This window comes from Triturus cristatus, chromosome 8 (assembly GCF_964204655.1).
Source record: "Triturus cristatus chromosome 8, aTriCri1.1, whole genome shotgun sequence".
NCBI classification, from domain to species: Eukaryota; Metazoa; Chordata; class Amphibia; order Caudata; family Salamandridae; genus Triturus; species Triturus cristatus.
In genome coordinates, this window is record NC_140591.1 from 745,226,183 (window position 1) to 745,252,673 (window position 26,491).

At 44.7% G+C, this 26,491-nt stretch overlaps 1 protein-coding gene across 1 annotated transcript in view; it reads right to left on the reverse strand.

Annotated features, from left to right (window-relative positions):
- The window catches only part of LOC146805009 (acetylserotonin O-methyltransferase-like), a 791,837-nt gene that overhangs the window by 670,576 nt on the left and 94,770 nt on the right, over positions 1 to 26,491 (reverse strand). The window contains exon 2 of the mRNA XM_085622162.1: positions 2,345 to 2,519. Coding sequence (XP_085478288.1) covers positions 2,345 to 2,519 — 175 coding nt within the window. The remainder of the gene's footprint in view (positions 1 to 2,344; positions 2,520 to 26,491) is intronic.

The window sequence follows — 26,491 nt, forward strand, 5'->3', positions numbered from 1 at the left end:
GCCCCTATGTTTTCTGCATTCTACAGCATACATTGATAGAAGAATATGCCTCCTGTGATTGTTTTTGTGCAGGAAGGTGTTGCTTCCTGCCTTAAATATAATCCTACCTACAACACAGATGCCCTTGCACCATGCTGCATGTGTGCCTGCATTGGTGCTAGGCTGCCTAAAGTGCTCCAGTGTAGGGGAAAAGGGAAGAGTGTGCCATATTCCTATAAATAGGCACATTCCTGCCTTTCCTAATAGCGCAGCACAGTAAGATGACTTGCTGCGCTATGCCATAGTTTCATATATATGCCCTTTCCTGAATACAAACCATGAATTGTGAATAAGGCTTTCTATTGTCTACCTAATATATCACTTTGAACGATTTCTGCTGGAAGTTCAGATGAAGACAGTCAAGAGAACATATTTCTATGAGCTATTGTTTGAGAAATGTTTCCTATTAGGTTTTGCATGCCCGTGTCATAGTTGCTGAGGAAGCAAGTGGAAGATTTTTCTTACCCTAAGGAATGTGTTTGTGTTAAGAACTTTATTATTTGCGTAGCTGTTTTTAATTTGCCAATAAAAAATAACCATGATCATGCCATGCTGAATCTGAAAAAAAGTATTTGAAAAACCCTGGTTTTGAGGGTTCATGGGCGACTTCCCATTATTCTCCCAAGATTCTGTCTAATTATTTTGAGATTTTTTTTATTTTACGTCTTCTAGAATGCTGTCAATTGTCTTGATGACTTTGACAATTATAGGGGCATATCAACAACAACCGGCGATAACTATCTCTAAGCGCACTTAGCGCTAGGATAATTATCACCAGCTAGCGTAAATTTTTATCGCTGAGATAGCGTGCTATTAGCAACGCTTATCTCAATAGCGATAAAAATCCTCACGCTAACAGGCTAACGTGAGATTATCGCTGGAAACCCAGCGATAATCTCACGTTACCTTGTTGATAGGGACAGGCAAACTTAGCCGTGATATCCTCCTTCCATAGGATATCATGGCTAAGTCAGAAAAATACCAGACGTAAAAAAGCAGCGTTAACCGCGGTTAGCGCTGCTTTTTTTGTCTCTAACAGGGTTAGCGACATTCTTGATAATAGGAGAAATGTCGTTTTGCGACATTTCTCCTATTATTTTACTCTGGAACGCCCCCTTTGCATCTCATTAGAGATGCAAGGGGAATCGTAGAGTAAAAGGGTGCTAACATGCAAATTTGCATGTTAGCACCCTGTTGTTGATAGGGCGCTAGTTTTATCTCTCCTTTTTTGGCTTTTAAAGCCAAAAAAGCAGAGATAAAGCCCTTGTTGATATGCCCCATAATCTCTTTAGTTTTCTTTTCTTGATTAGGAATTTTGGTAACCTTTGTGACTCTGTATTATTCTTTAACTGAGCCATATAGCAGACTTACATATTCCTTGTATCGTTCCTATGAATAATTGCGTAATAAATCAAAATCAATCAATTTTTCCCTATAATGATTGAGAACTGAGGGCCTGATTACGATCTTGGCAGATGGGATACTCCGTCACAAACCTGACGGATATCCCGTCCGCCGTATAGCAATTCCATTATATCCTATGGAACTTGTAATATGTCCGTCATGTTTGTGATGGAGTATCCCATCAGCCAAGATCATAATCAGGTCCTGAGTCATTTAGAGATCAAAGTTTTATTTTTACTCTAATTCTGTTAATTTTGCTAAACTAATGATCCATGGATGGGGGTGTAGTCCCTTACCGCTTGATCAACAAGAGAACCAGAGCTGTTTTTATTAAGGATATTGAGATACACAAAATATTGGGGTTCAGTTATTTATTGGAGTTCACATTAATGTGTCTGTAGTTGTGTTACTTCTTCGGCGTATGTGCTTGTATGTATGGTCTATGTAAATGCGTGCACGAATATTGTCTGCCTCTTTGAGCATGCATCATACAAAAAACAACCCTTTTGGGTTTGTCAAGGCTTATTTACCTAATGTGCTCTCTTATCTTCCGTATGCAAAAAATGATTGTAGGATGCCTGTTAGGATATATTATGAAACACCTACTGAAGTTTTCTCTGGGTTTGTAACAGCACTATTTTTTTTCGCCCTAGTTTCAAAATAGAAAGAGGATTTAGCAAAACATTCAAATGAACCATACACTTTGGGCCTTTCTCATTTGCATTATTTATTGACATCAGTGGTCAAATGAAGAGTAAAAGTGAGACTTTAGAGCAATTTACATGATTAAATTTACTAGAAAAAAGTAATTGCATTTTTTGATATTACAATTTATGTATGAATAATGAAATCTTATTTACACTTCCTGGCTTTGTTAATGACTGTAACACTATGACATTACCTTCTGTATTCTTCATCTCGATTTCCAGGAGCTTTAAACCCACGCATGCACATAGTAATCTTTCCATTCCATCAGCACTGCAATGCAAATGCTCAGCAATGGTGGCAGAAGTCAGGGGGGCACCAAACTCCTGCAGCAGGTCAAAGACTCCAAGTTCACATGCAGCAAACATTGCCTGAGAAACAAAATAACAATAAAATAGAATTTTTAAATTACAGTGTTTTAAATCAGTTTATTGCATTTACCATTCAGTGAAAACTTCACTTGCTATCCTTATGCATGTTGCATAATCATTCCAAGGAACTTATTGAATTATTTATTTTGTGCATCTCTTTTGGAAATTCACTTTCAGGAGATAGGAATAATGGCTCCTTTCTTTAATGATTTAGGGGCTGAGTATTAGTTTGGCAGTCCATCTGACTTCCAAACTAACGGTGGCATGGCGGGAACACTGGCGGTCTCACTGCTGCATTACGAGTGCAGGTGTTGGACCACCACAGAACCGCAGCAACTGCCGTGAGCTATGATCCCTACGCAGTCGCGCGGCGGTCTGGCCCAGCAATTTGCTTGGTGGTGCCACTGCAGCACATCCAAGCATATTATGAGTTTCCTTACAGCCACAGTTTTCATGGCGGTGTGCCTGCCATTAAAACTGTGGCGGTGAGGAAACTAAGCGGGACCTAGAGTGCCCACTTTTGCATCTGGGCCAGGGGATGCATGCAGGGGGGCACATGGAACCCCAATCTTCACATTTTCTTTTAAAGCAATTGTTAACTAGGTAGCAAACAAGGTATTGGTTAATTTGCCTACCTTGAAGAACCTACCCAAATTATAAAAGCACTACTGAAAATAAAAACCCATTGGGCTTCATCTGATAAACAGGACGCATTACCACTAGATTATAAAATGATCATGAGAAACTGGGCGAATTGTAACTTTTAAGATAAGTGCATACACACCTTGTGCCTACATCATCATTTTCGGCATGCCAGTTCCTTGTTAGTTAAACACAATCCATTTCCCTAATGCCTCAGTGTTTTACATACTATTTTACAGCCCTCTGTCTCAGAAAGTCTCTTTTGCAACAGTGTTCTGAACCAGTGAAACAGGAAAATATAGATATAATAAATAACAATAAGGTGTACAAAGTGTAATAAATACATTATCTTGATGCTCATCCTCCTTCTACTCCAGAGACGCGTAACAGATGAGCATGTGGAAAAAAGTATTCACAACAAACTCATGAACTGATTCATAAGCATATAAGAAAAACTAAATATTCCATAATTGTTATGCATGTTCATTCAAATGTAAATCATATCTTCTGTTGGTCATTATATCTTTTATATGAAAAACCAAGTGCAAACACATAAAACAACAGAGGTTGAACCACTAATAGAGAGACAGGGCAGAGGTGCAAACTATTACAGCTGTTATTCTTGCTGGCTTTAGAACCCCTGGCAGTTGTGATCGATAGTCCCCTAACATCACTAACATTCCTATGCCAGCAGGCCCCTCAAATCTACTTCTGTAATGGGACAATCTCTCCTAATGCTTTCTGACTTTAATGCCACAATCCCAGCACTTTGATTCATTATAGAGGAATTGTCAGGGTGCAAAGTTTAGTGGGACAAGAGCTAGATGATATTTATGTCTTGAGAAACAATGAAGGCAGCTATTCAGGGTTTTGACTTCCAATGGCAGTCTGGCAAATTAAAGTACCTGGGCATATACATTACAAATAGATAGGAAATCATGGTCCCCCCTAATTTGGATCACCTAATTGATAAAGAGCCCGAAACCAGCCAGCCACAGTTTGCCGCAGCCCAGCAGAGGGGAACTCCTGTCCCCAGGAAGCACTGCGTCAGAGAGGTACCCGCATCACTCGGCAAGAGCCCGGAGGCGCTTATTACCAGCACGGGCCTCACGCAGCGCGGGTCTCACACGGGCCAGACCCGGGCAAAGCTTGGGCCATGGGCAGGCCCGTCCTTGCCCATTATTGCCTGGAAGAGGCAGGGCAGGGCCACCCCCTTTTCATCTGACTCCCGGACTGAGTCACTGTTGTTCATCGTTTGCCAGCAACCAAGGTACTGTGCCTTTCCAAGTCATGCTTGTGGGGATTTGGTGTACAGTAAAAGACGCTCAAAAAAACCAAGTTGCCAGAACTCTCTGTCCTGATTGTACGACCGATCAACCTATTATTGCAACTACTGCAACCATATAACTTGGACTTCATACCCGATTGCTGTCTGGACAAAAGCCACTCCGAGGACTATTATTTGAGAACAGTTGCAATCACTCTAAACTTACTAAGGTTAAAATATGGGCAATAGGAAAGCTATGGAGGGAATAGGGGTGGACAATAGTTCAAGAAGCAGGACAGGCAAGGGGATAAAGGCAAGGAAATCATGCAAACATGCAGCCAATAATTGTGTGCTGGATAGGATTGATACCTTGATTAGTGAATGCAAGGACATTTTAGTAACAGAACCAACAGTGCCCCACAACGATGTCCAGCTCCCCTCTAATGCCAACAGCCCTCCCCGCCTAACTACCATTCTCATAATGTTCCATAAACAAACTTGAAAGGGAACTCCTGACCATAGCAATACCATGTCAGGGGTGCAGACAGCAGCACAAGTCAGGGATCTCCACCTCTCAAAATCTCCCACTTGTACTGATGAGCACCCACTTGGCCCCCCTTCCCTGTACAAATAGATTTGCACTACTGTCTGATACGTCTGACACTTGTACCGCCCCAGCCACCTTGCATAATACCAACAGAGAATAACAAAGAGCAATTCTTGGCATCACAAGACACACCCCAGCTTATTAGTGGCCTTAAGTCTGAGATAGCTACCTTGAGACACATGATCGAAGAACTTACGATCCTGGTCAAATACCTACTCCCTAGGGCCCTACTTGATCAACAGAATGTGAACCATTCGCATCCCCATGACCAACAACTAAACATGGCAAGCAGGCGGCCTAGCAACGATAGGAGCATATTGGGCTGCAGCTTTTCTCTACCTCTTGTATCACCTTCCAACCATATCCCCCCAGCTTCTAAGACTGACCACCAACACAACCCAAAGATTAACTTGCTTAAATACACTCTACCCTAGCTCCCCCTCGGGCTCCCATTGTTCATGCTGGATCCCTCAGTTTACTATCGACATCGCATACCTCTGGGAAAATTCACAAGCAGAGACCCCATCCGTGTCCCCCATCCTTGCCGCATGCCCCAAAAATCTTCATGGTTAACGTTCCTAGGATCGGCCCAATGAATGGCCCTGAAGGAGAAGATTCTCTAAAAAACAAGGCCATACATTGGATCCGTCATGTCAGGGGCTGCCGCTCAGTGATACGAGAGGACATCATTATGGCCCAGAGAGGCTTATCCCCCGCCCAACCCTTTGACTGCATTGAACACACTATGTCTAACGCATAACTAGCTGAGAATCTTCTCACACTTGAGTATCGCACCTGCCCACCCGGCACCTCACCCATACAGTTTAGGCGGTTTCCATCTATTACAGAGGGCAGGACACTTCCTAACCCAAGGGGAGGGGTATCCCTGGAAGCCATTGATTGACTACAAAACGAATTCCAACCACACCAGGAACAAAATATAATCCCCCCAAACTTCAAGTGTGCTCCCTATGACATTCCATTCTCTTGTATTGATGACGAACTATCAATGGGTAACCCAGGGAGGAAGGGCTTAAGTAACCCCTCTGCTGATGCCCTGAGAACCCAAGAGGTAGATCTTTTCATATCCCGAGTTTCCACCGTACCATCTCGCCCCACTGTGCCGCCCAGCCAACTTATCCTTAGACAGAAATGCTAGCTCTGCCCTGGTTCCAAATCCCCATCAGTTGAAGATTATATCTTGGAATGTGGCAGGGCTAAATAGCAAGTTATTATTCCCCACTGGAATGAACTCATGGAGGGATTCGATATCTGCATCTTTCAGGAGACCTGGAGTCTGGTCCCACTATATAAGTCAGGTTTTGCTTGCTTCTGTTCACCACCATGGGGAGAGGGTGCCCTTCAGCGGGATTGATCATCTGGGTGAGCATTGCCTTGGGCTGCCGATCCATCTTGCAGCCAATTATGAGCCCTGACATATTGAGGCTCACCATTAGGGGACCCAGGAGAGGGGGCACTCTGGATTTGTTCAATGTCTATATTAGAGGGACTAAGGGGGGTAATCCATCGCCCATCGTTACGACACTGGAGCAAGTTCTAGCCAGTTGCTCCCCCATGCTAAAATTGTAGTCGCAGGAGATTTTAATTGCACAATCGAGCCTTTGAGCGCAGAGGACATGCTGGGGGTTGAGGAAGATGATAGAAAATGGGCGGTCTCCTCCCTCAACATACCCCCAATCAAAAGATGGACTCAGATAGCAATCCAACTAAATGCATTTACTATAGAATTTGACCTGAGAGCAGCTAATGGCAGAACTCCATCAGACACCCAGGGGGCAAACACTTTCAACAGAGTAAGCTGTCCTTCACACATTGATTACATTCTAATAGACGTAAGGCTCTGGGGAAAAATGATTGATATGGTCGTAGGTACCACCACTGACAGTGACCACAATCCCCTCTGCGTGAACATGAAGACCCCGTGGGATGTAACATATCCTACCCAGACTGCTCGGATTCCAGTTTCTATCACTGAGGTTGTCCCCTCTAATTGCAAAAGGTTCTTAAAATGGCATAAGGTCTCTTTGCAAGATTCTAAAATAGCGGGTATTCGACTAGTCCTGACCACGAACATTACTGAGCTTCAGGTTGCAGCTGCAGATCCAGGCGGCCGGGTAGTAGTCCCTACTATTCATTCACGTACCATGGAACAATTCAGTTCCTACTTTCAAGCACCCAGCAAGCGTAGCAAACCATGCGTGCCTTTAAAATATCTGCACCCATGGTACACAAAAGAATGCAGGCTTAAAAGGCAGGCTCTAGCTTTAGTAACTAGTAGCAAGAACTACCCTCTGGTCAAGACAGCAAGAAAGTATTACAGAGCTGCTCTGTACACAGCAAAAATCACATGGAATGAATTGCACTGGCAGGAGTTAATGGACACTACCCTTGCAAAAGACAGTAACCTATTCTGGACCCTAGTGAGTAGGGGCAACAATAGGGACTTAGGTTCACTATCTAATCACATCACAAGCCAAGAGTGGTATGACCACTTTGGAAATTTATATTCGGTCACAGAGTTTGCAAGCCTGGAGGGGTCATTTGGCCCCGAGACATTCCTTCAGAAGAGAATGCTGATGAACCCTTTTCCCTGGCTGAAATTGAAACAGCGATAAATAAGATAGTCCCTGCCAAAGCTCCAGGACCAGATGGTCTGCCCGAAGACCTATTTCTTGCTGACCTCACAAACTGGTCACAGTATATTCGGCTCCTCATTAATGCTATAGCCGAAGGTGCCCAGTGCCAGAATCTTGGAAGGGTGCGGAGGTGGACCCAATATACGAAAAGGGTGTCAGAGAGGACCCCCTCAAATTATAGACTGATCAGTCTGATTGATGCAATGCAAAAGGTGTTCAGCAGGGTGCTCCTGGAGAGAATCCAATCCTGGATAGAGGAGGAAGATGTCCTTTCCCAATATCAGGCCGGCTTTAGGGCCACACTGAAACGATCAATCCAGTTTTTAGGCTTCTCCTTATATACCGGAAAGTTGTGTCGATTGGCAAGGGCAGTCTTTATTTCGTATTTATCGACCTAAAGACTGCCTTTTTGACCTGGTACCCAGGAATATGTTGTGGCAGATCCTTAGAGATATGGGTATCCCTTCTTTAATTCTCAACTTAGTAGTCCGTCTTAACGAGGACAATTATGCACAGGTGAGATGAGGGTTCCAAGGCCAGCTGACGGAACAGATCCATGTTGGGAGGGGGGCCCGTTAGGGCTGCGTTTTGGCTACCCACCCTGTTCTCCTTATATGTGAACGGGGTGGTGAGCTATTTACATGAAGATCCAGCCGATGCTCCAGCCCTGCTGGGCGAAAAGGTACCGACTCTCCAGTTTGCTGATGACACCTTGTTAGTGTCTAAGACCCCAGCCGGGCTACAAAAATTAATAAACCGGTATCAATCTTTCTGCGACTCTCTGGGGTTGGTCATCAATACCTCTAAAACAAAGCTTATGACATTTAACCCCCACAAATCTTTTAGAAATAACCTCACACTGAATGGTGCCCTCCTGTAGAGAGTCAGCACCTTCGATTATCTTGGTGTCTGAATCTCAGATAAAATGCTATGGAGGCCCCACATAGCAAAGATGCTTATGAGTCATAAACTTGTGGTCAGGGCACTAGGCAAAGAACATCGCTCCTCATTCAGCAGGCCAGTCGCCCTGGCCCTCACCATCTATGATGCTAAGGCAGTCAGCTCAGCCCTGAACGGAGCATAGTTGTGGGGTTTTGACAACGTAGACGACATCTGTAAATGGGAGTAAAAATTCTTGAGGGACTTGGTGATGCTCCCCTGCAATGTCCCATTAACAGCTCTAATTTTCGACATGGGCAGGCGATCGTTCAGAGATATTGCCAAACTGCGCCCTTTGCTCTTCTGGGCTCACATAAGGTGTACTCCAGAACTTACAAAATACGCCACAGCATTATTTGAGGTGAGGAGCCTAGATGTGGATCACAGAGTTTAATGGATAGCAAATGTTAGGAAAACTATGACAGAACTAGACCTCAAAGAATCGTGGGATAGTCAACTCCCCCAAACAAGACAGAGCTTAAACGCGCATTTTGGGACCGGACAGATAGCCAGGAACTCAGTAAGCCCAACGTGGGGAGGCTAACGGAAGAATTCTTCAACCCTAAGCAGACCAGAAAACTTGAGCCTTATCTGGATATAATCCAGGTTCCACGAAACAGGGCATTGTATATCCAATTGAGGCTTGGTACACTTCCAGTCCATGCATTCACAACAAAAAGGAGCCTACCAGTTCAGACAATAGAAGGCTGTCCTTGCTGTAGAGCCCCGTTGGAGTGTGTTGCCCACGTTATGTTTGCCTGCCTGGCCTATAACATCGCAAGGTCCAAATGGCTGACACCAATCTGTAGACACCTGAGCACCCGCGACCATCGGGATGCTCTGCGCATTCTGAAATCTGACTCAAGAGCTCTCTTTGTTTGTGGCGTGGCCAATTTCTTACGCCACGCATGGATAGTTAGGCAAAAAGCCTTACGAAGGGCGTCTTAATTTCTGACGCATCTGTCAATCCTTGCGCCATGGTGCGCCGTATTGTAAATACGGCGCATCCACGGTGATGCAAGCATTTGGCATGTTGGCACAGGGAAAGTGACACATCTCTACAGATGCGTCACTTTCTTGTAAATCTGCCCCGAAGTGTTTGAATAAATGAGGTGTTGTTGGATAATTGTGTAAGTGAGTAAATGTGAGTGTGATTGATTTTTTTCATGAGTGAGTAGGATGACTGCATAACCGACTAAGATGACTGCTGATGTGTCAATGTCTATATATGTGTATAAGTGCATTTGATAGTGCTCTATTAATTAGTGACTGCATGTATAAATGATTCTGTTTTTGAATAGGGAGTTGTGTGTGCACACTTAGGAATCAGTGAGTGGGTATGTAGTAACTGGTATTGGTGTGTCAATGGTTTCAAATATGGTACGCTGTATTTTACAGTGAGTGATGAAAGGTTATACAAACGTAAGATGAGGTGTATCACATTGTCATGTGTATGATGTCATCAGTGATGTCATCCGTGATGTCATTTGAGATGTCATCAGTTATGTCATCAGTGATGTCACTGACCATGTCATTGATGATGCAATATGTGACATCATCAGCAGTGCATTGCGGGCGCGTGAGTTATAGTTAGCAGAACTAACTATAACGGAGGAATTTCTATGGTTTTGAACGAGTGAAATGGGCAGCTAACTATAACACCCCTGAAACCAACGTTTTTTTCTGTGAATTTCTAAGGTTTTTTAAATGCTAATTTCTAACTATAACGTCTCTGAAACCTATGGTTTTTTTCAGTGAATTTCAAAGCTTTTTTAAATGCTAATTTCTAACTATAATGTCTCTGAAACCTATGGGTTTTTTTCAGTGAATTTCAAACGTTTTTTAAATGCTAATTTTTAAGTGTGATAGTAGTTATACCTATTTGTTTTGTGCTGATTTTCCACCGTTTTTTTAACTGTTTATTTATTAATATTTTATTCGTTAAATAACATTATATATTTTTCTGAAAATTGCAAATACATTTTTTCTAAAACATTGAAATATTGATTATTGTTTTCATTTTTTTAAATATATTTATACTATTTTCTTTAAAAAAAAAAAATCCAATTTTTTTTTCAGAGTCGCGCACTCAAAGCGTTCACATCACGGTGGGTGCGCGGATTCTAGCCGCCATTTTAGAAAAGTTGTGAAGGATCTGTGTAAGATGTGCGACGGCTGCGTGTTTTTCAGTTACATCATATACATTTAATATTACATGATGTGTGCGATTGGTATGCGACCAGTCCGCGGCTCCTGCTCCTGTGCATTCGTGACACATGCGCATTACAGTACGAGATGCTTGCGCGGTGGCGGGTCCCGCGTGATGTCATATACATGCTGGGGCGCGCTGGGTGCGCGACTCCCGCAAACAAAATAATTTTATGTTCCAAAATGATATGTATGTGTCTTTAATATACATATTAGGGCAAGAGATTAGCTAAGATATTCCTAAAAATAATATATTTGTACTTATAATAAACTTATATTATTTTTAAATATATTTTGGCGAAGTCGGGTACATGCATCGTGAGTGCAGAGAACTAGGTCAGCAGACCTGCTGTAGAGCCAGAGAAACCAGGTCAGCAGAGCCGTTGTAGAGCCAGAGAACCAGGTCAGCAGAGCTGCTCTAGAGCCTAAGAAGCAGGTCAGCAGAGCTGCTCTAGAGCCAGAGACCCAGGTCAGCAGAGCTGCTCTAGCGGCCAAGAACCAGGTCAGCAGAGCTGCTGTAGAGCCAGAGACACCAGGTCAACAGAGCTGCTTTAGAGGGAGAGAACCAGGTCAGCAGAACTGCTTTAGAGCCAGAGATCAGAATGTGAACCATTCGCATCCCCATGACCAACAACTAAACATGGCAAGCATGGCAAGCAGGCGGCCTAGCAACGATAGGAGCATATTGGGCTGCAGCTTTTCTCTACCTCTTGTATCACCTTCCAACCATATCCCCCCAGCTTCTAAGACTGACCACCAACATAACCCAAAGATTAACTTGCTTAAATACACTCTACCCTAGCTCCCCCTCGGGCTCCCATTGCTCATGCTGGATCCCTCAGTTTACTATCGACATCGCATACCTCTGGGAAAATTCACAAGCAGAGACCCCATCCGTGTCCCCCATCCTTGCCGCATGCCCCAAAAATCTTCATGGTTAACGTTCCTAGGATCGGCCCAATGAATGGCCCTGAAGGAGAAGATTCTCTAAAAAACAAGGCCATACATTGGATCCGTCATGTCAGGGGCTGCCGCTCAGTGATACGAGAGGACATCATTATGGCCCGGAGAGGCTTGTCCCCCGCCCAACCCTTTGACTGCATTGAACACACTATGTCTAACGCATAACTAGCTGAGAATCTTCTCACACTTGAGTATCGCACCTGCCCACCCGGCACCTCACCCATACAGTTTAGGCGGTTTCCATCTATTACAGAGGGCAGGACACTTCCTAACCCAAGGGGAGGGGTATCCCTGGAAGCCATTGATTGACTACAAAACGAATTCCAACCACACCAGGAACAAAATATAATCCCCACAAACTTCAAGTGTGCTCCCTATGACATTCCATTCTCTTGTATTGATGACGAACTATCAATGGGTAACCCAGGGAGGAAGGGCTTAAGTAACCCCTCTGCTGATGCCCTGAGAACCCAGGAGGTAGATCTTTTCATATCCCCAGTTTCCACCGTACCATCTCACCCCACTGTGCCGCCCAGCCAACATATCCTAAGACAGAAATGCTAGCTCTGCCCTGGTTCCAAATCCCCATCAGTTGAAGATTATATCTTGGAATGTGGCAGGGCTAAATAGCAAGTTATTAATTCCCCACTGGAATAAACTCATGGAGGGATTCGATATCTGCATCTTTCAGGAGACCTGGAGTCTGGTCCCACTATATAAGTCAGGTTTTGCTTGCTTCTGTTCACCACCATGGGGAGAGGGTGCCCTTCAGCGGGATTGATCATCTGGGTGAACATTGCCTTGGGCTGCCGATCCATCTTGCAGCCAATTATGAGCCCTGACATATTGAGGCTCACCATTAGGGGACCCAGGAGAGGGGGCACTCCGGATTTGTTCAATATCTATATTAGAGGGACTAAGGGGGGTAATCCATCGCCCATCGTTACGACACTGGAGCAAGTTCTAGCCAGTTGCTCCCCCCATGCTAAAATTGTAGTCGCAGGAGATTTTAATTGCACAATCGAGCCTTTGAGCGCAGAGGACATGCTGGGGGTTGAGGAAGATGATAGAAAATGGGCGGTCTCCTCCCTCAACATACCCCCAGTCAAAAGATGGACTCAGATAGCAATCCAACTAAATGCATTTACTATAGAATTTGACCTGAGAGCAGCTAATGGCAGAACTCCATCAGACACCCAGGGGGCAAACACTTTCAACAGAGTAAGCTGTCCTTCACACATTGATTACATTCTAATAGACGTAAGGCTCTGGGGAAAAATGATTGATATGGTCGTAGGTACCACCACTGACAGTGACCACAATCCCCTCTGCGTGAACATGAAGACCCCGTGGGATGTAACATATCCTACCCAGACTGCTCGGATTCCAGTTTCTATCACTGAGGTTGTCCCCTCTAATTGCAAAAGGTTCTTAAAATGGCATAAGGTCTCTTTGCAAGATTCTAAAATAGCGGGTATTCGACTAGTCCTGACCACGAACATTACTGAGCTTCAGGTTGCAGCTGCAGATCCAGGCGGCCGGGTAGTAGTCCCTACTATTCATTCACGTACCATGGAACAATTCAGTTCCTACTTTCAAGCACCCAGCAAGCGTAGCAAACCATGCGTGCCTTTAAAATATCTGCACCCATGGTACACAAAAGAATGCAGGCTTAAAAGGCAGGCTCTAGCTTTAGCAATTAGAAGCGAGAACTACCCTCTGGTCAAGACAGCAAGAAAGTATTACAGAGCTGCTCTGTACACAGCAAAAATCACATGGAATGAATTGCACTGGCAGGACTTAATGGACACTAGCCTTGCAAAAGACACTAACCTATTCTGGACCCTAGTGAGTAGGGGCAACAATAGGGACTTAGGTTCACTATCTAATCACATCACAAGCCAAGAGTGGTATGACCACTTTGGAAATTTGTATTCGGTCACAGAGTTTGCATGCCTGGAGGGGTCATTTGACCCCGAGACATTCCTTCAGCAGAGAATGCTGATGAACCATTTTCCCTGGCTGAAATTGAAACAGCGATAAATAAGATAGTCCCTGCCAAAGCTCCAGGACCAGATGGTCTGCCCGAAGACCTATTTCTTGCTGACCTCACAAACTGGTCACAGTATATTCGGCTCCTCATTAATGCTATAGCCGAAGGTGCCCAGTGCCAGAATCTTGGAAGGGTGCGGAGGTGGACCCAATATACGAAAAGGGTGCCAGAGAGGACCCCCTCAAATTATAGACTGATCAGTCTGATTGATGCAATGCAAAAGGTGTTCAGCAGGGTGCTTCTGGAGAGAATCCAATCCTGGATAGAGGAGGAAGATGTCCTTTCCCAATATCAGGCCGGCTTTAGGGCCACACTGAAACGATCAATCCAGTTTTTAGGCTTCTCCTTATATACCGGAAAGTTGTGTCGATTGGCAAGGGCAGTCTTTATTTCGTATTTATCGACCTAAAGACTGCCTTTTTGACCTGGTACCCAGGAATAGGTTGTGGCAGATCCTTAGAGATATGGGTATCCCTTCTTTAATTCTCAACTTAGTAGTCCGTCTTAACGAGGACAATTATGCACAGGTGAGATGAGGGTTCCAAGGCCAGCTGACGGAACAGATCCATGTTGGGAGGGGGGCCCGTTAGGGCTGCGTTTTGGCTACCCACCCTGTTCTCCTTATATGTGAACGGGGTGGTGAGCTATTTACAAGAAGATCCAGCCGATGCTCCAGCCCTGCTGGGCGAAAAGGTACCGACTCTCCAGTTTGCTGATGACACCTTGTTAGTGTCAAAGACCCCAGCCGGGCTACAAAAATTAATAAACCGGTATCAATCTTTCTGCGACTCTCTGGGGTTGGTCATCAATACCTCTAAAACAAAGCTTATGACATTTAACCCCCCCAAATCTTTTAGAAATAACCTCACACTGAATGGTGCCCTCCTGTAGAGAGTCAGCACCTTCGATTATCTTGGTGTCTGAATCTCAGATAAAATGCTATGGAGGCCCCACATAGCAAAGATGCTTATGAGTCATAAACTTGTGGTCAGGGCACTAGGCAAAGAACATCGCTCCTCATTCAGCAGGCCAGTCGCCCTGGCCCTCACCATCTATGATGCTAAGGCAGTCAGCTCAGCCCTGAACGGAGCATAGTTGTGGGGTTTTGACAACGTAGACGACATCTGTAAATGGGAGTAAAAATTCTTGAGGGACTTGGTGATGCTCCCCTGCAATGTCCCATTAACAGCTCTAATTTTCGACATGGGCAGGCGATCATTCAGAGATATTGCCAAACTGCGCCCTTTGCTCTTCTGGGCTCACATAAGGCGTACTCCAGAACTTACAAAATACGCCACAGCATTATTTGAGGTGAGGAGCCTAGATGTGGATCACAGAGTTTAATGGATAGCAAATGTTAGGAAAACTATGACAGAACTAGACCTCAAAGAATCGTGGGATAGTCAACTCCCCCAAACAAGACAGAGCTTAAACGTGCATTTTGGGACCGGACAGATAGCCAGGAACTCAGTAAGCCCAACGTGGGGAGGCTAACGGAAGAATTCTTCAACCCTAAGCAGACCAGAAAACTTGAGCCTTATCTGGATATAATCCAGGTTCCACGAAACAGGGCATTGTATATCCAATTTAGGCTTGGTACACTTCCAGTCCATGCATTCACAACAAAAAGGAGCCTACCAGTTCAGACAATAGAAGGCTGTCCTTGCTGTAGAGCCCCGTTGGAGTGTGTTGCCCACGTTATGTTTGCCTGCCTGGCCTATAACATCGCAAGGTCTAAATGGCTGACACCAATCTGTAGACACCTGAGCACCCGCGACCATCGGGATGCTCTGCGCATTCTGAAATCTGACTCAAGAGCTCTCTTTGTTTGTGGCGTGGCCAATTTCTTACGCCACGCATGGATAGTTAGGCAAAAAGCCTTACGAAGGGCGTCTTAATTTCTGACGCATCTGTCAATCCTTGCGCCATGGTGCGCCGTATTGTAAATACGGCGCATCCACGGTGACGCAAGCATTTGGCATGTTGGCACAGGGAAAGTGACACATCTCTACAGATGCGTCACTTTCTTGTAAATCTGCCCCGAAGTGTTTGAATAAATGAGGTGTTGTTGGATAATTGTGTAAGTGAGTAAATGTGAGTGTGATTGATTTTTTTCATGAGTGAGTAGGATGACTGCATAACCGACTAAGATGACTGCTGATGTGTCAATGTCTATATATGTGTATAAGTGCATTTGATAGTGCTCTATTAATTAGTGACTGCATGTATAAATGATTCTGTTTTTGAATAGGGAGTTGTGTGTGCACACTTAGGAATCAGTGAGTGGGTATGTAGTAACTGGTATTGGTGTGTCAATGGTTTCAAATATGGTACGCTGTATTTTACAGTGAGTGATGAAAGGTTATACTAACGTAAGATGAGGTGTATCACATTGTCATGTGTATGATGTCATCAGTGATGTCATCCGTGATGTCATTTGAGATGTCATCAGTTATGTCATCAGTGATGTCACTGACCATGTCATTGATGATGCAATATGTGACATCATCAGCAGTGCATTGCGGGCGCGTGAGTTATAGTTAGCAGAACTAACTATAACGGAGGAATGTCTATGGTTTTGAACGAGTGAAATGGCCAGCTAAATATAACACCCCTGAAACCAATGTTTTTTTCTGTGAATTTCTAAGGTTTTTTAAATGCTAATTTCTAACTATAACGTCTCTGAAACCTATGGTTTTTTTCAGTGAATTTCAAAGCTTTTTTAAATGCTAATTTCTAACTATAATGTCTCTGAAACCTATGGGTTTTTTTCAGTGAATTTCAAAGGTTTTTTAAATGCTAATTTTTAAGTGTGATAGTAGTTATACCTATTTGTTTTGTGCTGATTTTCCACAGTTTTTTTAACTGTTTATTTATAAATATTTTATTCGTTAAATAACATTATATATTTTTCTGAAAATTGCAACTACATTTTTTCTAAAACATTGAAATATTGATTATTGTTTTCATTTTTTTAAATATATTTATACTATTTTCTTTAAAAAAAAAATCCAATTTTTTTTTCAGAGTCGCGCACTCAAAGCGTTCACATCACGGTGGGTGCGCGGATTCTAGCCGCCATTTTAGAAAAGTTGTGAAGGATCTGCGTAAGATGTGCGACGGCTGCGTGTTTTTCAGTTACATCATATACATTTAATATTACATGATGTGCGCGATTGGTATGCGACCAGTCCGCGGCTCCTGCTCCTGTGCATTCGTGACACATGCGCATTACAGTACGAGATGCTTGCGCGGTGGCGGGTCCCGCGTGATGTCATATACATGCTGGGGCGCGCTGGGTGTGCGACTCCCGCAAACAAAATAATTTTATGTTCCAAAATGATATGTATGTGTCTTTAATATACATATTAGGGCAAGAGATTATCTAAGATATTCCTAAAAATAATATATTTGTACTTATAATAAACTTATATTATTTTTAAACATATTTTGGCGAAGTCGGGTACATGCATCGTGAGTGCAGAGAACCAGGTCAGCAGACCTGCTGTAGAGCCAGAGAAACCCGGTCAGCAGAGCCGTTGTTGAGCCAGAGAACCAGGTCAGCAGAGCTGCTCTAGAGCCTAAGAAGCAGGTCAGCAGAGCAGCTCTAGAGCCAGAGACCCAGGTCAGCAGAGCTGCTCTAGCGGCCAAGAACCAGGTCAGCAGAGCTGCTGTAGAGCCAGAGACACCAGGTCAGCAGAGCTGCTTTAGAGGGAGAGAACCAGGTCAGCAGAACTGCTTTAGAGCCAGAGATCAGAATGTGAACCATTCGCATCCCCATGACCAACAACTAAACATGGCAAGCATGGCAAGCAGGCGGCCTAGCAACGATAGGAGCATATTGGGCTGCAGCTTTTCTCTACCTCTTGTATCACCTTCCAACCATATCCCCCCAGCTTCTAAGACTAACCACCAACACAACCCAAAGATTAACTTGCTTAAATACACTCTACCCTAGCTCCCCCTCGGGCTCCCATTGCTCATGCTGGATCCCTCAGTTTTCTATCGACATCGCATACCTCTGGGAAAATTCACAAGCAGAGACCCCATCCGTGTCCCCCATCCTTGCCGCATGCCCCAAAAATCTTCATGGTTAACGTTCCTAGGATCGGCCCAATGAATGGCCCTGAAGGAGAAGATTCTCTAAAAAACAAGGCCATACATTGGATCCGTCATGTCAGGGGCTGCCGCTCAGTGATACGAGAGGACATCATTATGGCCCGGAGAGGCTTGTCCCCCGCCCAACCCTTTGACTGCATTGAACACACTATATGTCTAACGCATAACTAGCTGAGAATCTTCTCACACTTGAGTATCGCACCTGCCCACCCGGCACCTCACCCATACAGTTTAGGCGGTTTCCATCTATTACAGAGGGCAGGACACTTCCTAACCCAAGGGGAGGGGTATCCCTGGAAGCCATTGATTGACTACAAAACGAATTCCAACCACACCAGGAACAAAATATAATCCCCCCAAACTTCAAGTGTGCTCCCTATGACATTCCATTCTCTTGTATTGATGACGAACTATCAATGGGTAACCCAGGGAGGAAGGGCTTAAGTAACCCCTCTGCTGATGCCCTGAGAACCCAGGAGGTAGATCTTTTCATATCCCCAGTTTCCACCGTACCATCTCACCCCACTGTGCCGCCCAGCCAACATATCCTTAGACAGAAATGCTAGCTCTGCCCTGGTTCCAAATCCCCATCAGTTGCAGATTATATCTTGGAATGTGGCAGGGCTAAATAGCAAGTTATTAATTCCCCACTGGAATGAACTCATGGAGGGATTCGATATCTGCATCTTTCAGGAGACCTGGAGTCTGGTCCCACTATATAAGTCAGGTTTTGCTTGCTTCTGTTCACCACCATGGGGAAAGGGTGCCCTTCAGCGGGATTGATCATCTGGGTGAGCATTGCCTTGGGCTGCCGATCCATCTTGCAGCCAATTATGAGCCCTGACATATTGAGGCTCACCATTAGGGGACCCAGGAGAGGGGGCACTCCGGATTTGTTCAATGTCTATATTAGAGGGACTAAGGGGGGTAATCCATCGCCCATCGTTACGACACTGGAGCAAGTTCTAGCCAGTTGCTCCCCCATGCTAAAATTGTAGTCGCAGGAGATTTTAATTGCACAATCGAGCCTTTGAGCGCAGTGGACATGCTGGGGGTTGAGGAAGATGATAGAAAATGGGCGGTCTCCTCCCTCAACATACCCCCAGTCAAAATATGGACTCAGATAGCAATCCAACTAAATGCATTTACTATAGAATTTGACCTGAGAGCAGCTAATGGCAGAACTCCATCAGACACCCAGGGGGCAAACACTTTCAACAGAGTAAGCTGTCCTTCACACATTGATTACATTCTAATAGACGTAAGGCTCTGGGGAAAAATGATTGATATGGTCGTAGGTACCACCACTGACAGTGACCACAATCCCCTCTGCGTGAACATGAAGACCCCGTGGGATGTAACATATCCTACCCAGACTGCTCGGATTCCAGTTTCTATCACTGAGGTTGTCCCCTATAATTGCAAAAGGTTCTTAAAATGGCATAAGGTCTCTTTGCAAGATTCTAAAATAGCGGGTATTCGACTAGTCCTGACCACGAACATTACTGAGCTTCAGGTTGCAGCTGCAGATCAAGGCGGCCGGGTAGTAGTCCCTACTATTCATTCACCTACCATGGAACAATTCAGTTCCTACTTTCAAGCACCCAGCAAGCGTAGCAAACCATGCGTGCCTTTAAAATATCTGCACCCATGGTACACAAAAGAATGCAGGCTTAAAAGGCAGGCTCTAGCTTTAGCAATTAGAAGCAAGAACTACCCTCTGGTCAAGACAGCAAGAAAGTATTACAGAGCTGCTCTGTACACAGCAAAAATCACATGGAATGAATTGCACTGGCAGGACTTAATGGACACTAGCCTTGCAAAAGACACTAACCTATTCTGGAGCCTAGTGAGTAGGGGCAACAATAGGGACTTAGGTTCACTATCTAATCACATCACAAGCCAAGAGTGGTATGACCACTTTGGAAATTTGTATTCGGTCACAGAGTTTGCATGCCTGGAGGGGTCATTTGACCCCGAGACATTCCTTCAGCAGAGAATGCTGATGAACCCTTTTCCCTGGCTGAAATTGAAACAGCGATAAATAAGATAGTCCCTGCCAAAGCTCCAGGACCAGATGGTCTGCCCGAAGACCTATTTCTTGCTGACCTCACAAACTGGTCACAGTATATTCGGCTCCTCATTAATGCTATAGCCGAAGGTGCCCAGTGCCAGAATCTTGGAAGTGTGCGGAGGTGGACCCAATATACGAAAAGGGTGCCAGAGAGGACCCCCTCAAATTATAGACTGATCAGTCTGATTGATGCAATGCAAAAGGTGTTCAGCAGGGTGCTTCTGGAGAGAATCCAATCCTGGATAGAGGAGGAAGATGTCCTTTCCCAATATCAGGCTGGCTTTAGGGCCACACTGAAACGATCAATCCAGTTTTTAGGCTTCTCCTTATATACCGGAAAGTTGTGTCGATTGGCAAGGGCAGTCTTTATTTCGTATTTATCGACCTAAAGACTGCCTTTTTGACCTGGTACCCAGGAATAGGTTGTGGCAGATCCTTAGAGATATGGGTATCCCTTCTTTAATTCTCAACTTAGTAGTCCGTCTTAACGAGGACAATTATGCACAGGTGAGATGAGGGTTCCAAGGCCAGCTGACGGAACAGATCCATGTTGGGAGGGGGGCCCGTTAGGGCTGCGTTTTGGCTACCCACCCTGTTCTCCTTATATGTGAACGGGGTGGTGAGCTATTTACAAGAAGATCCAGCCGATGCTCCAGCCCTGCTGGGCGAAAAGGTACCGACTCTCCAGTTTGCTGATGACACCTTGTTAGTGTCAAAGACCCCAGCCGGGCTACAAAAATTAATAAACCGGTATCAATCTTTCTGCGACTCTCTGGGGTTGGTCATCAATACCTCTAAAACAAAGCTTATGACATTTAACCCCCCCAAATCTTTTAGAAATAACCTCACACTGAATGGTGCCCTCCTGTAGAGAGTCAGCACCTTCGATTATCTTGGTGTCTGAATCTCAGATAAAATGCTATGGAGGCCCCACATAGCAAAGATGCTTATGAGTCATAAACTTGTGGTCAGGGCACTAGGCAAAGAACATCGCTCCTCATTCAGCAGGCCAGTCGCCCTGGCCCTCACCATCTATGATGCTAAGGCAGTCAGCTCAGCCCTGAACGGAGCATAGTTGTGGGGTTTTGACAACGTAGACGACATCTGTAAATGGGAGTATAAATTCTTGAGGGACTTGGTGATGCTCCCCTGCAATGTCCCATTAACAGCTCTAATTTTCGACATGGGCAGGCGATCGTTCAGAGATATTGCCAAACTGCGCCCTTTGCTCTTCTGGGCTCACATAAGGCGTACTCCAGAACTTACAAAATACGCCACAGCATTATTTGAGGTGAGGAGCCTAGATGTGGATCACAGAGTTTAATGGATAGCAAATGTTAGGAAAACTATGACAGAACTAGACCTCAAAGAATCGTGGGATAGTCAACTCCCCCAAACAAGACAGAGCTTAAACGCGCATTTTGGGACCGGACAGATAGCCAGGAACTCAGTAAGCCCAACGTGGGGAGGCTAACGGAAGAATTCTTCAACCCTAAGCAGACCATAAAACTTGAGCCTTATCTGGATATAATCCAGGTTCCACGAAACAGGGCACTGTATATCCAATTTAGGCTTGGTACACTTCCAGTCCATGCATTCACAACAAAAAGGAGCCTACCAGTTCAGACAATAGAAGGCTGTCCTTGCTGTAGAGCCCCGTTGGAGTGTGTTGCCCACGTTATGTTTGCCTGCCTGGCCTATAACATCGCAAGGTCTAAATGGCTGACACCAATCTGTAGACACCTGAGCACCCGCGACCATCGGGATGCTCTGCGCATTCTGAAATCTGACTCAAGAGCTCTCTTTGTTTGTGGCGTGGCCAATTTCTTACGCCACGCATGGATAGTTAGGCAAAAAGCCTTACGAAGGGCGTCTTAATTTCTGACGCATCTGTCAATCCTTGCGCCATGGTGCGCCGTATTGTAAATACGGCGCATCCACGGTGACGCAAGCATTTGGCATGTTGGCACAGGGAAAGTGACACATCTCTACAGATGCGTCACTTTCTTGTAAATCTGCCCCGAAGTGTTTGAATAAATGAGGTGTTGTTGGATAATTGTGTAAGTGAGTAAATGTGAGTGTGATTGATTTTTTTCATGAGTGAGTAGGATGACTGCATAACCGACTAAGATGACTGCTGATGTGTCAATGTCTATATATGTGTATAAGTGCATTTGATAGTGCTCTATTAATTAGTGACTGCAGGTATAAATGATTCTGTTTTTGAATAGGGAGTTGTGTGTGCACACTTAGGAATCAGTGAGTGGGTATGTAGTAACTGGTATTGGTGTGTCAATGGTTTCAAATATGGTACGCTGTATTTTACAGTGAGTGATGAAAGGTTATACTAACGTAAGATGAGGTGTATCACATTGTCATGTGTATGATGTCATCAGTGATGTCATCCGTGATGTCATTTGAGATGTCATCAGTTATGTCATCAGTGATGTCACTGACCATGTCATTGATGATGCAATATGTGACATCATCAGCAGTGCATTGCGGGCGCGTGAGTTATAGTTAGCAGAACTAACTATAACGGAGGAATTTCTATGGTTTTGAACAAGTGAAATGGCCAGCTAACTATAACACCCCTGAAACCAATGTTTTTTTCTGTGAATTTCTAAGGTTTTTTAAATGCTAATTTCTAACTAGAACGTCTCTGAAACCTATGGTTTTTTTCAGTGAATTTCAAAGCTTTTTTAAATGCTAATTTCTAACTATAATGTCTCTGAAACCTATGGTTTTTTTTCAGTGAATTTCAAAGGTTTTTTAAATGCTAATTTTTAAGTTTGATAGTAGTTATACCTATTTGTTTTGTGCTGATTTTCCACAGTTTTTTTAACTGTTTATTTATAAATATTTTATTCGTTAAATAACATTATATATTTTTCTGAAAATTGCAAATACATTTTTTCTAAAACATTGAAATATTGATTATTGTTTTCATTTTTTTGAATATATTTATACTATTTTTTTTTTAAAAAAAAATCAAATTTTTTTTCAGAGTCGCGCACTCAAAGCGTTCACATCACGGTGGGTGCGCGGATTCTAGCCGCCATTTTAGAAAAGTTGTGAAGGATCTGGGTAAGATGTGCGACGGCTGCGTGTTTTTCAGTTACATCATATACATTTAATATTACATGATGTGCGCGATTGGTATGCGACCAGTCCGCGGCTCCTGCTCCTGTGCATTCGTGACACATGCGCATTACAGTACGAGATGCTTGCGCGGTGGCGGGTCCCGCGTGATGTCATATACATGCTGGGGCGCGCTGGGTGCGCGACTCCCGCAAACAAAATAATTTTATGTTCCAAAATGATATGTATGTGTCTTTAATATACATATTAGGGCAAGAGATTATCTAAGATATTCCTAAAAATAATATATTTGTACTTATAATAAACATATTATTTTTAAATATATTTTGGCGAAGTCGGGTACATGCATCGTGAGTGCAGAGAACCAGGTCAGCAGACCTGCTGTAGAGCCAGAGAAACCAGGTCAGCAGAGCTGCTCTAGAGCCTAAGAAGCAGGTCAGCAGAGCTGCTCTAGAGCCAGAGACCCAGGTCAGCAGAGCTGCTCTAGCGGCCAAGAACCAGGTCAGCAGAGCTGCTGTAGAGCCAGAGACACCAAGTCAGCAGAGCTGCTTTAGAGGGAGAGAACCAGGTCAGCAGAACTTCTTTAGAGCCAGAGATCAGAATGTGAACTATTCGCATCCCCATGACCAACAACTAAACATGGCAAGCATGGCAAGCAGGCGGCCTAGCAACGATAGGAGCATATTGGGCTGCAGCTTTTCTCTACCTCTTGTATCACCTTCCAACCATATCCCCCCAGCTTCTAAGACTGACCACCAACACAACCCAAAGATTAACTTGCTTAAATACACTCTACCCTAGCTCCCCCTCGGGCTCCCATTGCTCATGCTGGATCCCTCAGTTTACTATCGACATCGCATACCTCTGGGAAAATTCACAAGCAGAGACCCCATCCGTGTCCCCCATCCTTGCCGCATGCCCCAAAAATCTTCATGGTTAACGTTCCTAGGATCGGCCCAATGAATGGCCCTGAAGGAGAAGATTCTCTAAAAAACAAGGCCATACATTGGATCCGTCATGTCAGGGGCTGCCGCTCAGTGATACGAGAGGACATCATTATGGCCCGGAGAGGCTTGTCCCCCGCCCAACCCTTTGACTGCATTGAACACACTATGTCTAACGCATAACTAGCTGAGAATCTTCTCACACTTGAGTATCGCACCTGCCCACCCGGCACCTCACCCATACAGTTTAGGCGGTTTCCATCTATTACAGAGGGCAGGACACTTCCTAACCCAAGGGGAGGGGTATCCCTGGAAGCCATTGATTGACTACAAAACAAATTCCAACCACACCAGGAACAAAATATAATCCCCCCAAACTTCAAGTGTGCTCCCTATGACATTCCATTCTCTTGTATTGATGACGAACTATCAATGGGTAACCCAGGGAGGAAGGGCTTAAGTAACCCCTCTGCTGATGCCCTGAGAACCCAGGAGGTAGATCTTTTCATATCCCCAGTTTCCACCGTACCATCTCACCCCACTGTGCCGCCCAGCCAACATATCCTTAGACAGAAATGCTAGCTCTGCCCTGGTTCCAAATCCCCATCAGTTGAAGATTATATCTTGGAATGTGACAGGGCTAAATAGCAAGTTATTAATTCCCCACTGGAATGAACTCATGGAGGGATTCGATATCTGCATCTTTCAGGAGACCTGGAGTCTGGTCCCACTATATAAGTCAGGTTTTGCTTGCTTCTGTTCACCACCATGGGGAGAGGGTGCCCTTCAGCGGGATTGATCATCTGGGTGAGCATTGCCTTGGGCTGCCGATCCATCTTGCAGCCAATTATGAGCCCTGACATATTGAGGCTCACCATTAGGGGACCCAGGAGAGGGAGCACTCCGGATTTGTTCAATGTCTATATTAGAGGGACTAAGGGGGGTAATCCATCGCCCATCGTTACGACACTGGAGCAAGTTCTAGCCAGTTGCTCCCCCCATGCTAAAATTGTAGTCGCAGGAGATTTTAATTGCACAATCGAGCCTTTGAGCGCAGAGGACATGCTGGGGGTTGAGGAAGATGATAGAAAATGGGCGGTCTCCTCCCTCAACATACCCCCAGTCAAAAGATGGACTCAGATAGCAATCCAACTAAATGCATTTACTATAGAATTTGACCTGAGAGCAGCTAATGGCAGAACTCCATCAGACACCCAGGGGGCAAACACTTTCAACAGAGTAAGCTGTCCTTCACACATTGATTACATTCTAATAGACGTAAGGCTCTGGGGAAAAATGATTGATATGGTCGTAGGTACCACCACTGACAGTGACCACAATCCCCTCTGCGTGAACATGAAGACCCCGTGGGATGTAACATATCCTACCCAGACTGCTCGGATTCCAGTTTCTATCACTGAGGTTGTCCCCTCTAATTGCAAAAGGTTCTTAAAATGGCATAAGGTCTCTTTGCAAGATTCTAAAATAGCGGGTATTCGACTAGTCCTGACCACGAACATTACTGAGCTTCAGGTTGCAGCTGCAGATCCAGGCGGCCGGGTAGTAGTCCCTACTATTCATTCACGTACCATGGAACAATTCAGTTCCTACTTTCAAGCACCCAGCAAGCGTAGCAAACCATGCGTGCCTTTAAAATATCTGCACCCATGGTACACAAAAGAATGCAGGCTTAAAAGGCAGGCTCTAGCTTTAGCAATTAGAAGCAAGAACTACCCTCTGGTCAAGACAGCAAGAAAGTATTACAGAGCTGCTCTGTACACAGCAAAAATCACATGGAATGAATTGCACTGGCAGGACTTAATGGACACTAGCCTTGCAAAAGACACTAACCTATTCTGGACCCTAGTGAGTAGGGGCAACAATAGGGACTTAGGTTCACTATCTAATCACATCACAAGCCAAGAGTGGTATGACCACTTTGGAAATTTGTATTCGGTCACAGAGTTTGCATGCCTGGAGGGGTCATTTGACCCCGAGACATTCCTTCAGCAGAGAATGCTGATGAACCCTTTTCCCTGGCTGAAATTGAAACAGCGATAAATAAGATAGTCCCTGCCAAAGCTCCAGGACCAGATGGTCTGCCCGAAGACCTATTTCTTGCTGACCTCACAAACTGGTCACAGTATATTCGGCTCCTCATTAATGCTATAGCCGAAGGTGCCCAGTGCCAGAATCTTGGAAGGGTGCGGAGGTGGACCCAATATACGAAAAGGGTGCCAGAGAGGACCCCCTCAAATTATAGACTGATCAGTCTGATTGATGCAATGCAAAAGGTGTTCAGCAGGGTGCTCCTGGAGAGAATCCAATCCTGGATAGAGGAGGAAGATGTCCTTTCCCAATATCAGGCCGGCTTTAGGGCCACACTGAAACGATCAA